We start from the raw sequence: 14,239 nt of genomic DNA, 5'->3' as shown, positions 1-14,239 counted from the left end.
TTATAAGTCAATGCTTTTTAACTTACTAAGCCCACAACCTTCTGAAATACGACTCTAAAAGAGACTGAGCTAGGGACACCCGAAACGTCTTGACTGTAACAATAAACTAATGTTGATACTTGAAACAAGTAATTTAAATATTTTTTTATTCATTTAATTAAATAGTATACTTACCTGGGCATTATTATTATATTATATTATTTTCTCTGGTTATTTTTTTTACAACTGCCACCGAACTAAAAGGTTTTAAAAAATAAGACTTAGCTTTAAACTTTATTTTTCAACCCACTGACAGAAAAAGTGTTGTGTTATAAGTTTAAGTTGTCTGTGTATCTGTGTGTTGGTATATTTTATGTCGGTGGTAGCGAAGCCCCCAAAGGGCTGAACCGATTTAAGTTTATTTTTTTCGGATCATTTAGATAATGTTACCCTGAGCTTTTTAGCCATATTTAAGAAAATCGGCTTAGCCTTTTAAAAGTTATAAATGCATTTTTATTTTTAGTGTCTTCGACAGGGTTTTTAACGTTGGTTAGGTTGTATATAATGCGATTGGGATAGCAACTATTAGCGATATAACAATGACTAAGATCATTTTAACTAAACACAAAAAGCTCAATGACAAACAAAATACAACCCTTGAAAGTTCTTTATAGCTTTTTAAAACATCTAGCAACTCCTACATCATGAAAACAATGAGTTACTTACATAATACCTAATTGTGTTTACATTATCTAGGTAATTGCTTTTCCGTAGATACCTACAAAACAAAGAGTATTTTTAATAACAAAATATTACCTATATTAAAACATAATACATAGGTATGCATACACAAACTCTAAATCGATTTTAATTAAATATGAAAAGTGTTAGCACTGGAACTTATCTATTTGCGGTCTGAGGCGTCTATCCTATCGGTATCGGAACAAACGGATTGTAACAAATGTATGGAGAAACGACGTCGGCAATGCCGATGAAGTGGACGCACAAACAAATGTGAATTTCTATACAAAGAATACTGAATGCGATGCGCCCGTTGCCATGCCGAAAGGTGGACGCTTTACAGCCAACGCAAGAGCAATTTTCACTTAAAACACTACAAATTCTACCAGTATTCAACAGTACATAAGTATATACCGTAACGTGTTAATTACCCACGTTTTTATGTAAATAAAAAGTCCGGTCTCCGATTTCCACAAAGCTATTTAATTAGCGGACTTTATTGTTTATTTATTCAGTGAAAATTGTTTGTTCTGAGTAGTAGAGGTAACGAGCCGTGTGTCCATAGAAGGGAGGTGGTTGCGTGGACTGCTACAGCATATACAGGGTGCAGTTTTATCAGTGTACAGTCAGCAAAAGAGATATTTGTGCCATCTCAGCGGAAACAATTTGATGTTGACTCTTGGGTGAATTTACATAGGTAGATTAATAAATATATTTAATATAGTAATAATAATTTATGTGGGGACATCTCACACACGGCCATTCGACCCCAAGCTACGCAGAAATGAAACAAGCTGTATAAATACATTAGTTAAATCTTCATGTCACATATCACCGTCAGTGGATCAAAAAATCAAATCACATTCATAATCATACTTAAGTAGGTACATTTATTTCCATGAATCTTTTCTTTCAAGGCGCAGTAGGTAGTACCTAAGTACCTATTAGGTACTTATTTACATCATAACAACATAAAAAATTAAAGGTACAATTACCTATATTTTTATGGTTAATTAATAATAGAAAATATATTATAGTTAAATATACTTACTTATTAGAATCCTTAAATGGTAGGATCACCTGCTATTTAGTTCTAGCTCTCATAAATGTGCCTCTGTATGGCCTTAGTAGGTACCATGTAGGTACCTAGAGTAAACTTAGCGTAAAAATAGCGTAAGCGTAGGTTTACCGCAGCGTACCCGTACCTACTTGCTAAATTAGTTGTATGTAAGTAAGTATGTAGGTAGTCTCTGCAACCATAGTGACCATTTATCAGTTTTAATTATGTTCTCAAGTGTGTTCAACATGCAACGACTCAATGTATTAATTTGCTTTAGGAATCGCTTCGCATTCTGATAAGCATCTACACTGCATAAATTGTAATTTTCATTGCTTAAACTGAGAACTGTAGAAATTCATATTTCGAAACTGGTAGCGCCATCTTTTGGTTCATTTCCGAATCATATTTTTAAATATTAATATCAACGCCATCTGTTGTTGAGTAGCAAAAGTAAAATGAATGGTAAAATATCATGATAGTCTGTAGTTTTCACTCTACATGATAGATGGCAGTAATCAGAGAAACCCGAGATTCCTTTATAATCGGTCGGGAACAAAACAAACAAAATGATAGCTGTTATGTAACCAACCTGTTTTCACTACAACATAATGCCAATGTCAATGTCAGTTTGTTATCGTATTTGTAATCGGTCGCACGTTGATACCATGACTAAGGTAAGAAAATATTATTAGTTATTTTGTTGTTGTTACGAGTGTAGGTAGGGAGAGGGACCATATTTTATTTGAACAATTTACCCTTATCTTTGATATTGTGCGTATCAAACGCGTTCAGGTTACGAATTACGATACGGAGATGATAGGTACTGGGAAACGATACAAAATAATGATGACCTACCTACTGATACCTTAGGTTTGGGTTCAATATGGATTCTAGCATAAAAACATGTATCCTCACATTACCGTGGCTTTGCTTATAATAATAACTTTGTGTGTAAAATAAATTTTCTTTCTTTCTTTCCTTTCTCAACCTTTAATCCTACATTTCAGGTGAACATACCAACTTTTAAGTTGAACAATGGAAGGGACATCCCCGCTCTCGGGTACGGAACATGGCTGGGGCTCGATGATAAGGTAATAAGTTAATTATATTAGACCCTTTCTCGCTTCAATCTGACGTAACTTGTATGGATCTGACAGATGTTTTACAGGCGAGCGATGCAGCTTATGGATTAATTGCTAATGTGTTGTTGGTGGTAGGTACTGCTACACAGTAGGTATCTTACTGAGTAAATGTTTTGCGTCCTTAGTTAGGTGTGAAACTGACAGAGGTACGCAACGGACGCATCGTACGCAGCAGATGCATCGCATTCAGTATTCTTTGTATAGAAATTCACACCATGCGCCCACTACAACGCCAATTGTCGACGCCGTTTCTCCAAACATATAAATTTATATCAATCCATTTGGTACGATACGTACAATACCGATAGTTGGCCGCTTACCTTAATTCACCACATCTCTATAAGATAAGATAAGATACACATAAAATACTCTTTATTGAACACAAACAGGAACAGTTTCACACACATAGAACAGTAAATTTATAGCACAATCGGCGACTTGACTAAAAGGAGATTATATTTCCAGACTTTTACCACACATAAATAGGAAATAAAGTTAATAAAGTGGGTAATGTGTGAAGAGAATATATTTATTTATAAATACCGACCTACCTACCTTTATATTTGTTGCAAAAAGGGTATACTAAGACTAAGCTGAAAGGAATCCTACGTTGGCAGCCTTTGATTATATGGTCGAAGTATGCAGCATGTCACAATTCGCGAAAACATATTCATTTTCCATAGAAACTTTGTTGGTCATGTCACTTTTTCAATGGAGGATGTTTTTTGCACACATAGGTTTGGCTTAGTATATTCTTTTTGCAACACCTTATATAAATAATCTATATCAATTTCCAGCTCCAATTCCTCAGCCAAGACGTCCCCAAGATGGTAGAAGCGATGTCCCACGCCATAGACGTGGGCTACCGACACATCGACACTGCGCACTTATACAGGGTGGAGCCAGAAGTGGGGCAGGTGCTCAACAAGAAGATAGAAGAGGGAGTGGCCAGAAGGGAGGACTTCTTTGTTACTACTAAGGTGAATGACATGACTGTTTAAATCACTAAGACGTATGATGGATTCAGCAGTAGCGAAGGTTCCTTACCGTCGTTGTAAATTTTTAAACAGCTTACAAAAAAAATAACCTTCAACACTGCGGTATTGTCACAATGTCATCAAAAATGTACAATGTGACTTGATGAGCATTGCGGCGCATTTCAGCATGCACTGCCAGCTGACACGACGGTGTAGGCTATTTTAACTTAAGATATTGGAAATTATTTTATTATGTAACCAGTAATAAGTATAATACGTGCACGATTCATAAGGATGAAGTGCAATTTATAATAAACAATATGTAAGACTACGCACAATCATTTAAAAAAAAAACAGGGCCTCTCCCTTATGTTCGCGCTTTCACGTACAAAAGAGTTCAACGCACGAGCGCTACGACGCGTAGCGCAAGTTGCTACGAGATTTTTCTATGCCAATTTTTACCAATAGTTGACGAAATAATTCCTTGGTATAACTGTAACAGAATAATTTTTATTATGTAAAGCTTGGATACTTCATAATCTACACTGCTTGATATTAAAATAAAAATAGGGTAGTATTTTAAACATTTGCCCAAAGTGGTAAGTTTGTATTTTTTTAATGGAAACGTGGCAAATTCAGTTTTATGGTAGGTGCGCTAAATTATGGTATTTTTACTTTTTTGAATTCGTAGAACAAAATTAGTTCATTATTACCGATTGAGACCTCTTTCGGCTTACTATAATCATTATATTATACTTACCACTTTTTCTACACCCTGTATGATAATTAAACAATGTTAACATCCTCAGGTGTGGCAGCACAACCACAGCCCAGCAGGCGTGGAGGCGTCAGTGCGCGCGTCGCTGCGGAGAATGAAGCTTGAGTATCTGGACCTTGTGCTCATGCACTGGCCCATGGCTATATCGGTGAGGCCACATACATATATATTTTTATTTACTCTTTATTGTATACAAAAACAAACTGTTCTGTCTTTATGTTGTTTTTCCATTACGGTAAGGCTGCAAACGTGCTTGTGTTGGGGTCCACCACTAGGCCGTACTAGGCCAGCGTGGTGGTCTAGGCCTAAACACTTCCGTCATTGAAAGGAGACCCGGGCCTCAACAGTTAAGACGTGATGGTTCGTGAGGAATGTAAGGTTGCGCTACAATCGTGCGTTGTTTAAGTATTTGTATGGATTTACAAAACAGAGCGACTACCAGAGCGGCACCCTATGATCTAGTTAACGGTGGTATTGTGGCGGTTGGTTTCATTGATGTTTTCCTCATGTACACTGTTCTTTAGGTACTTAACTTTGTTTCCGCATTGTTCTATGGTTATTGTCATCATCATCATCACGACCCATTACGTCCCCATTGCTGGGGCACGGGTCTCCTTCCAATGAAGGAAGGGTTTAGGCCTAGTCCACCACGCTGGCCAAAGCGGGTTGGTGGACATGGTTATGGTTATTGTGATGGTTAAATATAATAAGTACCTAATTAATCTATTATTTTTTACAACACATTACTCCAACAGGAGGACGGAGTGGATGAAAAGATCGACTACGTGGACACGTGGCGCGGGTTCGAGTCCGTGCTGGACCAGGGGCTGGCGAGGGCGATAGGCGTCTCCAACTTCAACGTGCAACAGCTGACGCGGCTCGTAGAGGGCGCTAGGGTGCGGCCCGCTGTGAATCAAGTCGAGGTAAATTGTTTTCTACTCTTTACGAAATACAATTAGGACAATTTACAATACATACACATTATTATTATGCTCAAGACTGTAATCCGGTAGTCAGAGGGGGCCACCAGCTTTTCGTTTTACATTTTTACTCACGTGATAGGTCGCGAGCCGTATCCCCGTTTTTGAATGAGTAGGTACAGTCAGCTGCATAAGTAGCTATACACTTTTGTACCTTGTCAATCTGAAACCGCCTATCCATCCATTGAAATATTGACGGTTCGTCAGTTTGACAAGGTACAAAAGTGTATAACGACTTATGCAGCTGACCGTACATTGCACTAAGGCCACGCTACTCCCCTGCGGGTTGGTGGGTTCACACATCTTTTTCCTTAGACGCTCTATTGATTAAAGATAAACCTGTTTTATTTTTTTTATTTGGGTCTAGTATATTAATAATTTGTTAACCCTTCCCCACCAGCTAAACCTGAACCTCGGGCAAGCTGACCTGGTCTCCTACTGCCAAGGCCAGGGTATAGTGGTGGTGGCCTACTCCCCATTCGGTACCATGGTGCCGTCACGAGCCTATGAAGGCAGTCCTGAGCCAAAGCTGGATAACCCTACGATGGTGGCGATAGGGAAGAAGTATGGGAAGACTGTGACGCAAGTTGCGCTGAGATATTTGGTGAGTTTTTGTGGTAATGCATAGCTACTATAGGCAATTTTTTAACAGATGAGTCCTGAAATTGTTTTACTACGTTGCTATTTGTTGACGTAATTTATTACTGCGTTGCTATTGTTCCTAACAATGGCCCATCTCACTCTGTCAATATCGGAAATGTGTGAATCATTGCAAATAGACTAAATATCACAGCATTGCTGATTAAACAGAGTTGGACTAGAGTTTATCACCGTGGTGTACGTATTACCATAGAATAACTAGTATAGTAGTACTCGTTATTCTATGGTATTACACATCTAGTCAGATTAGAGTCAGTTCCTGGCTATCCACAGTACTGCGATGTAGATAAAGATATTAAAATACCTACAGTTCCCTTCCTATGAAACTCAAGTGATAGTCTGTCTTCTCATACCGAAAATCTTTGGAAAATACCTTCGCTTTAAATCATTTCACGTTTTCAAGTCATCATCTTACGTTTTCATCCACTTCACCATGTTACCACCACCTAGTCACTTACATATCTTACCTTTTCCACAGTTCCAACGCGGCATAGTGTCCATACCAAAGACAAACACCAAATCTCGAGTCGTCGAAAACGCTTCCATCTTCGACTTCGAGTTATCGCCACTAGATGTCGCTGAGCTGGCTAAATTTGACAACGGCTTTAGAACAGTACGGCCTGTGTTTTGGCAAAACTATGAGAATTATCCCTTTGAGAAAATACATCTGGATCCCGTGCCCGCCATACCTGAGTCTTTAAAGAAATGGAAAAATGGGATAAATGGTGATATTGAGTAAGGAGTGGTTTTTGGAGTAATAAAGTGGTTATTTTTGTTATACTTGGGTGTTTTATTCAAAAGTCCTCTACATATAATAGACATTGTTGTAGGTACCTACTTTTTTTTTCCAAGAGTGACATTTAAAATTCTAACGCAAGTATTGCCATCTAGTGATAAGACCGCAGAAGGGTTAGCACGGGGTACAAGACACGCATATCAAGACATGACTCACTCACTGACATGCGCGGCGCGGCCATAGAGCGAGCGCGACGGAGAACTTTTGTCACGTCTTGACGTGCACGTCTTGCGGCCCGTGCTACGCTAACTGATGTTTACTCCTTGACCCCCTCGAAGGGGTTGGGGCCGGGCTTGTCGCTCTGCTCGAAGGGGTAGTAGGGGTGGTCTTGCCAGAAGGTGGGCCACACTAAGCGGTAGTTCTTGTTGAATTTACCTGGGAAAGAGTTGGAAAGGGTAATGGATAGTAAAGAATATTCTACGAAGAAAGGAAAGGCGAATATATTAATTAGGCATGATTAATAAGGACCTGCGTCAACTACAGACAGGCGACAGGATAGCGACTGCGCAGGATAGAGGCCAGTGGCAACTTCTTGTGTCTGAGGTCAAGATACACTTCGGGTCGCTGAGCCAGCGGAGTAAGTATTAAGTATTAATTATCTTAAGGGCTTCTGCTAATACTGTTGCCCTGTCCTGGACAACTTTGCTCGTAAATTACAGTGCTACCAATGTTATTGGATGATTTCTGGTGGATTATTGTATTAGACTTCACTTTTTAGCATCATAATAGGTAGTTTTACTTTCTGTAGACTGGCCACTGAAGAAATTATAAGGTAAGTACAAATAAATATGTGGATTGAAATAGTGACTCACTCAGCGTGTCCATCTCCTCGGGGGTCAATTCGAAGTCGAACACGTCGATGTTCTGTTCTATCTTCTCTTTGCGCACAGACTTCGGGATTGGGACCACGCCGCGTTGTATCTGGAAGAAAGAAAACATATTTTATTGCCTAAGGTGGCCTAAGGGCTGTAAGGGCTCTTTTCAATAGTCAGATAGGTATAAATTTAATGTTATCTGAGGAATAAAATTGTTGCTGTCACTACATATAAACATTCTGACGAAACAGCACCAGAATATTATTCCAGGTTTAGAGGAAATAATTATGTAGCCAAAGATATACAGGGTTGACCTAATTCGTTAAAAAGGTAGGTACCTTACATAGAATAAATAATATACTACATAGGTATTTATCCTTACATAATGTAAGGGACATTCTGAACAACTCTGGTTTACCACTAAGCGAGTAAGTAAGGGTCAATTCAGACGTACCACAACCACACCACAACCACGCGATGTGGTCGGGCGTATATTTTGTATTGACAATGAATAATCCAATTCACACGTGCCACATTTTGCCGTTGTTATCGACCACCTGTGTAATACGACCACATCGCAACCACAACGCAACCACATCGCAACGGCAACGCCGCCACGCGGCGGCGGCACCGCGGCAACTTGTTTTCCGTATTAACTGTACACGAAGACGTGGTTACCACATCGCAATGACAGCGACAACGCAACCACATCGACATTTTGTCGCTGCCACAACGCAACTGCAAAAAGCCGCTGTCACACAATTCACACGTAACCACAGCTTGAACACATTTTGTCGCTGCGACGTGGTGTGGTTGTGGTACGTGTGAATTGACGCTAAAGGGAAAAATCGCGAGCAAACCTGCATTATTTAGATTTAGCCATCTAGATTATGTAAACCCACCTTAGATCAAGCAACGTGGTAGGAAATGGACCAAGTACCTACTTAAAGACCGTGGGCATATAATTATGCACAAAGTTTCCATGCGAGAGAGCCAAGTGCTGACACAAAGACCGTTACAGATAATAGAATAGACCCTAAAAGCACTCACCAAATACCTCAGCACAACTTGAGGCGTAGTCTTCTTGTATTTCCCAGCTATCTTCACTAATGTCTCGTCGCCCACCCGGGGTGGCGGCGGGGCGGGGTTGGAGTCGAATAGAGAGCCGAACGGGGAGTAGGCCATGACCTGGATGTCGTGCTGGCGGGTAAAGTTGAGGAGGGCTTCTTGGGCCAGGTTCAGGTTTACCTGGGGAATTGCATTTTGGAGAAATTAGGTAAAATTTGCCTGAAAAGGGCATATAAGTAAATAGGTATTTTTTTCCACAGGGACAATTGCTTTTTTTCTAGAGTCACCTATGAATATTTACATAATTCTACAAGAGTTACATTATATACTCATGAAAAATATTTACGTAAGTAAGTCTTATCGAGAACCCTTGAATAGAGGGTTACGCTTTATACATTCAGCTACGGAATGATTATTTACTTTAACACTTTATTGTACACAGAAACATAAAATACATAACAATTGAAATACACAGTAAAAGCATACAATGGCGATAGATAAGAGGCTGTCCTTTTGCCACTCTTGCAGCTTAGCTGTATATGTAATTGTTATTGTTCAAGTTGTATTTTCTGCTTGAGCAATAAACAATTTTTCTTTCTTTCTTTCTAAAAACGTACCTCGACTTGCAACACAGCCGGCTTCACCCGACAGTGGTCCAGCAGCCGCTGCATCTGAGTGACGTTGAAGTTGGAGACTCCGATGGACCGCGCCAAGCCCTGGGCATGGGCCTCCTCCATGGCCCGCCAGGTGTCTAGGTAGTCTATGACGTCGTAGGTCTTGAGGTCCGCCTGGGAAAATAAGTGGCTTTTTTATAGGAGCTGTGTCAAAAAGACCTATTCACATGCCCTTTTTCAGGCAATTCGTAACGGAATTTCAGAACAGAAATTGTTTTGGAGCCGATTTTGGGTCAGACAGAGAGGGATATGAAGAGAATGATGATCGGAAGTGAAGAAAGGATATCTCCAATCAGGTTGTAATGCAGCAGATTGTAATGTGTTTTACCTTACAACGACCAATGAAAACCCAACCTCACCTTGAAAGCGATAGGGAAGTGTATCAAGTACAGGTCCACGTAGCTGGTGTTGAGTCGCTGCAGAGACTTCCTCAGCGAGCCGAGCACGTCACGCTGTTCTGGTGTTCCAAGCTGAAATCAAATAATATACGTAGGTATGGGTATGAAAAAAACTTCACTCATGCTCTGAAATTAGGTATAGATAAAAAATTGCATGAAAGTAACTTTTTGTCAATAGGGGAAAATTGGGGAAAAGTCATAACTTTATATGTATGAGAAGCATAATTATGAGAAGACCAAAAGGCAAGCTTCTAAGATACAAAGATTGTATGTGTGTATTGACATTCAAGGACGTTTGTAAATCGGTGTGAAACAAAAAAAATATAAGTAGTTAACTATGTTTTACAATTTACTACATTGAAAGCTTTTGCTTTACGCCTCAAACCCACTATGTATATAAGGGAATCCCTCAAATCTAGTCAGATTTTGATTAACTAAACCGTTCTTCCTCCTTACCTTAGTAACAATAAACACGTCTTCTCTCTTCACCCCTGACTCCTCAATTCCACTGGCCACGAGGTGTTCATTATTGTATAATGATGCAGTGTCTATGAGTCTGTAGCCGGCGTTCAGCGCCCAGGTCACCGCGTTCTCGACCTCGCGTTCTTTAGCCGCTTTCTGGCCTTTCTGAAAGGGAATGAATACACTAGTTCCTGTACGAAATTACTTTTATCTTCTTCTTCTTATATATAAAAATGAATTGCTGTTCGTTAGTCTCGCTAAAACTCGAGAACGGCTGAACCGATTCGGCTAATTTTGTTCTTGAAATATTCGTGGAAGTCCAGGGAAGGTTTAAAAGGTAAGAAAGGTAGTGTAGGGTAGTGTAGGGTAGTGTAGGGTAGTGTAGGGTAGTGTAGGGTAGTGTAGGGTAGTGTAGGGTAGTGTAGGGTAGTGTAGGGTAGTGTAGGGTAGTGTAGGGTAGTGTAGGGTAGTGTAGGGTAGTGTAGGGTAGTGTAGGGTAGTGTAGGGTAGTGTAGGGTAGTGTAGGGTAGTGTACGGTAGTGTAGTGTAGTGTAGGGTAGTGTAGGGTAGTGTAGGGTAGTGTAGGGTAGTGTAGGGTAGTGTAGGGTAGTGTAGGGTAGTGTAGGGTAGTGTAGGGTAGTGTAGGGTAGTGCAGGGTAGTGCAGGGTAGTGTAGGGTAGTGTAGGGTAGTGTAGGGTAGTGTAGGGTAGTGTAGGGTAGTGTAGGGTAGTGCAGGGTAGTGTAGGGTAGTGTAGGCTAGTGTATGGTAGTGTAGGCTAGTGTATGGTAGTGTAGGGTAGTGTAGGGTAGTGTAGGGTAGTGTAGAGTAGTGTAGAGTAGTGCAGGGTAGTGTAGGGTAGGGTAAGAGGCGGTATGAAGTTCGCCGGGTCAGCTAGTAGCAAATAAATTCATATCGTGTCTCAACATCCTCAAAATTTTAAAAAGGCTTAGATAATAAAAATAACGTAAATATTGTATTGTTAAAAGCGTTGTCTATCGTTCATCAAACAAACGTTTTTTTACGGACCCTTGAAAACGTCTTGTATGTTTGTGGTCTGTAGACCACAAACATACAAGACGTTGAAAAAGAGAGTTTGCAAATGGGGGCTAACGCGTGTGAATTTGCCGCTAGGGGCGCTGGTGTTCACTGAGGTCAAGTGACATTTTACTTTTCATATAATTTGTTTGGCGGGCTTCGTGATAAATTATATTTTCATTCATTTCCCTGTTGAAAAGTGATCTCTTTTTGCAAAATTATCGCAAATATGGATTATTTGTCGTTGAAAGCTGAATAATTAAGGAAAAGAGGCGCAAAAATAAGCAGTCTCAAAGAGCAGCTAATTCCGAGGTTAGTTTGTTTACTGTTTACAAACTTATTTTTTACGAAGTGTATGCTTGTTTGCTTAGGTAACAGCTATGTTTTTTCTTTTTACAGACACCAAGACTATGACCGTAACAGTAACTTGGTTGGAAACGTAGAGGACAGCATCATACAACAAAATGATTCAGTGTATACTAACTGTTGAGTGGCCTTCAGAAACTTTGTATAGCAGTGTGAACACTAATAATTAAACTCCAGATCTAGATATTGTCACCAATGAGTACTTTGGAATTTATGTACAATTTATACCATCGCTCTTACGGTTAATTAAAACATCGTGATAAAACCTGCACAGTGGTAGGAAATGGTCCAAGCTTAGGAGTGGAGTTTAGACCTTAAGGCGATATGCACAAAGGCTCCATTCGAGTGAGCCAGGTGCAGGTACTGACACCCCCACAAATAATAGAATACTTAGTATATTATACTACCATTATTTAGTTTCAACTAACAACTCAACCAGCATTCATTGTGTGGATTACTAATGTGTTATATTTTTTGTATAGCAGTGTGTTTAAACGGAAAGGATATATAAAAGTTAAATCAGTGTGTAATTCTTTTATTTTTATTGTATTTATTAAATGCCTAATCCTTATTTACATTATGTTCTTTCTGAAATTGGTTATAATGATTTTCACAAACACGAGATTGTCGGATAATAATTATTTCACAAGCCACTGTTTTAGAACAGTTTTATCACTTGTTAACATAAGTCCTCCTTTTCTTTCCGAACATAACAGATCTACACTAAATTGCGGCATAGTAACTCGATATGATATAATTGAGCTCCTTTTGTGCACCCCCAATCTTTATTCGTAACTACTTACAATTTTAATGTAGTGACTAACCTCATCAAAGCCGAGGAAGGTGCCCAGTCCGAGCGCCGGGATGGAGCGCCCGTCGTTCAGCGGCAGGCGAGGCGCCTTGCCGGCAGTTTGGTCTGCGGCTTGCTGGAATTATCATGTTTTTAATTGTACATGTATGGAGATAAATGAATGTTAAAAAAGAAAGAGCGGTGGTAGCTGAGACGGCAGCGATGTGGGGCGGCGGCGAATCCCCGCGCTGCGCTGACACGTAGCAATGAGTTCTTCGTCGGAATTTAAGTACAATGTAAGTACTTACCTATATACCACCGATCTTACGATGAAGGATAACATCGTGAGGAAACCTGCATATCTAGATTTAGAACATCTAGATATCGCATGTGTGAACAATAAGTGCAGTTTAGACTTTGAGGATATGCACAAAGGTCCCATTCAAGAGAGAAAAGCTAGTACAGGTACTTACACCCCCGGTGGTAGCTCAGTCGGGTAAGCGCCCGCTTCTCACGCCAGAGATGCGGGTTCGAATCCCGGCGCTGACATGTACCAATGAGTTCTTTTCTGAATTTAAGTACAATGTATACCATCGCTCCTACGGTGAAGGAAAACATCGTGAGGAAACCTGCATATCTAGATTTAGCAAATCTAGATATGTGAACCCACCAACCCGCAGTGGACTAGCCTGGTGGGAAATGGTCCAAGCTTAGGAAGGCAGTTTAGACCTTGGGGATATGCACAAAGGTTCCATTCGAGAGAGCCAGGTGCAGGTACTGACACCCCCACAGAGAATAGAATAGAAGAATAGAATGGATGTATAAAACTTACCGCCACAGCCAAAACACTTAATAAAAGACAAAGAAACACGACCCGCGCCATCCTAACTACCGCAATAACTGACTGGCTACCGAATGGACGGTTAACAACAGAAAACAAATAAACGTACAATAAAATCCAATGTGTTTATGGAAAATATTCCTTGTAGGTAAGTGGAGTAGAGGCTAAAGTTAATTTCAAGATAAAGTAATAAAGAGAGAGACCAATCCCAAGGTTAACAACATAGGCAGTCTATTGCGTAATTTCTTGTATGGAAAAAGCTCCTTGTTTTTTATAGGTACAGCCTTTGTTAAATAATCAAATGATACAGCTTACTTAGCACTTATGTGTTACTTATTAGAACGTGTTAACGCTTTGTTACCTACCTACATAAAGCTTATGTCTGTGCTGTGTCATCATAAGCATAAGTCATTTTGTATGTACGTATATTGTCTGATCTATTGTACCTCCAAAATTAATATTATTTGACATACACTAGAGCTGGTCTAGGGTTTGTTAACTTTGTTAACGTGGTGAAAGGATTAGCCAGTCAGATTCAGCTGATTCAAATGGGGCTGATATTCTTAAAGCACAAAAAGATAAAATATTATTAAAAGCTGAATTGGCTTTAGACACTGTTTGTGTATGCAATGGTCCCCATTCTTATAAACATGATAGCAGTAGGTATATAGAAATA

The 14,239-nt window shown here is 39.8% G+C and overlaps 2 protein-coding genes across 2 annotated transcripts; one reads left to right on the top strand and one right to left on the bottom strand.

Annotated features, from left to right (window-relative positions):
• The first annotated feature begins 2,400 nt into the window (after positions 1-2,400).
• Positions 2,401-7,097, top strand: LOC105387173 (aldo-keto reductase AKR2E4). Its single transcript, XM_048625208.1, has 7 exons — positions 2,401-2,454; positions 2,788-2,871; positions 3,720-3,902; positions 4,709-4,825; positions 5,433-5,600; positions 6,058-6,261; positions 6,796-7,097. Exons 1-7 carry the CDS (start codon positions 2,401-2,403, stop codon positions 7,054-7,056), a joined length of 1,071 nt encoding a protein of 356 aa, XP_048481165.1. The 3' UTR covers positions 7,057-7,097.
• A 238-nt stretch (positions 7,098-7,335) lies between these two features.
• LOC105387175 (aldo-keto reductase AKR2E4) lies at positions 7,336-13,710 on the bottom strand. Its single transcript, XM_048625251.1, has 8 exons — positions 13,555-13,710; positions 12,757-12,858; positions 10,525-10,695; positions 10,030-10,140; positions 9,614-9,784; positions 8,979-9,176; positions 7,926-8,034; positions 7,336-7,488 (listed from the first exon to the last, which is right to left on the bottom strand). Exons 1-8 carry the CDS (start codon positions 13,603-13,605, stop codon positions 7,370-7,372), a joined length of 1,032 nt encoding a protein of 343 aa, XP_048481208.1. The 5' UTR covers positions 13,606-13,710; the 3' UTR covers positions 7,336-7,369.
• Between the last annotated feature and the right edge of the window lie 529 nt (positions 13,711-14,239).

The sequence above is a fragment of the Plutella xylostella genome, chromosome 2 (genome assembly GCF_932276165.1).
Source record: "Plutella xylostella chromosome 2, ilPluXylo3.1, whole genome shotgun sequence".
Lineage (NCBI taxonomy): Eukaryota > Metazoa > Arthropoda > Insecta > Lepidoptera > Plutellidae > Plutella > Plutella xylostella.
This window is presented reverse-complemented; position numbering and strand designations above follow the sequence as displayed.

Bases quoted from the DNA above. Each gene is read 5' to 3' on its own strand.
- LOC105387173 (XM_048625208.1), top strand. From the start codon at position 2,401: ATGTCAGTTTGTTATCGTATTTGTAATCGGTCGCACGTTGATACCATG. The intron at 2,872-3,719 runs GTAATAAGTTAA...ATCAATTTCCAG, and splicing joins GGCTGGGGCTCGATGATAAG to CTCCAATTCCTCAGCCAAGA. The intron at 3,903-4,708 runs GTGAATGACATG...TAACATCCTCAG, and splicing joins ACTTCTTTGTTACTACTAAG to GTGTGGCAGCACAACCACAG.
- LOC105387175 (XM_048625251.1), bottom strand. From the start codon at position 13,605: ATGGCGCGGGTCGTGTTTCTTTGTCTTTTATTAAGTGTTTTGGCTGTG. The intron at 12,859-13,554 runs GTAAGTTTTATA...TGATAATTCCAG, and splicing joins TAAGTGTTTTGGCTGTGGCG to CAAGCCGCAGACCAAACTGC. The intron at 10,141-10,524 runs GTAAGGAGGAAG...ATTTGATTTCAG, and splicing joins ACGTGTTTATTGTTACTAAG to CTTGGAACACCAGAACAGCG.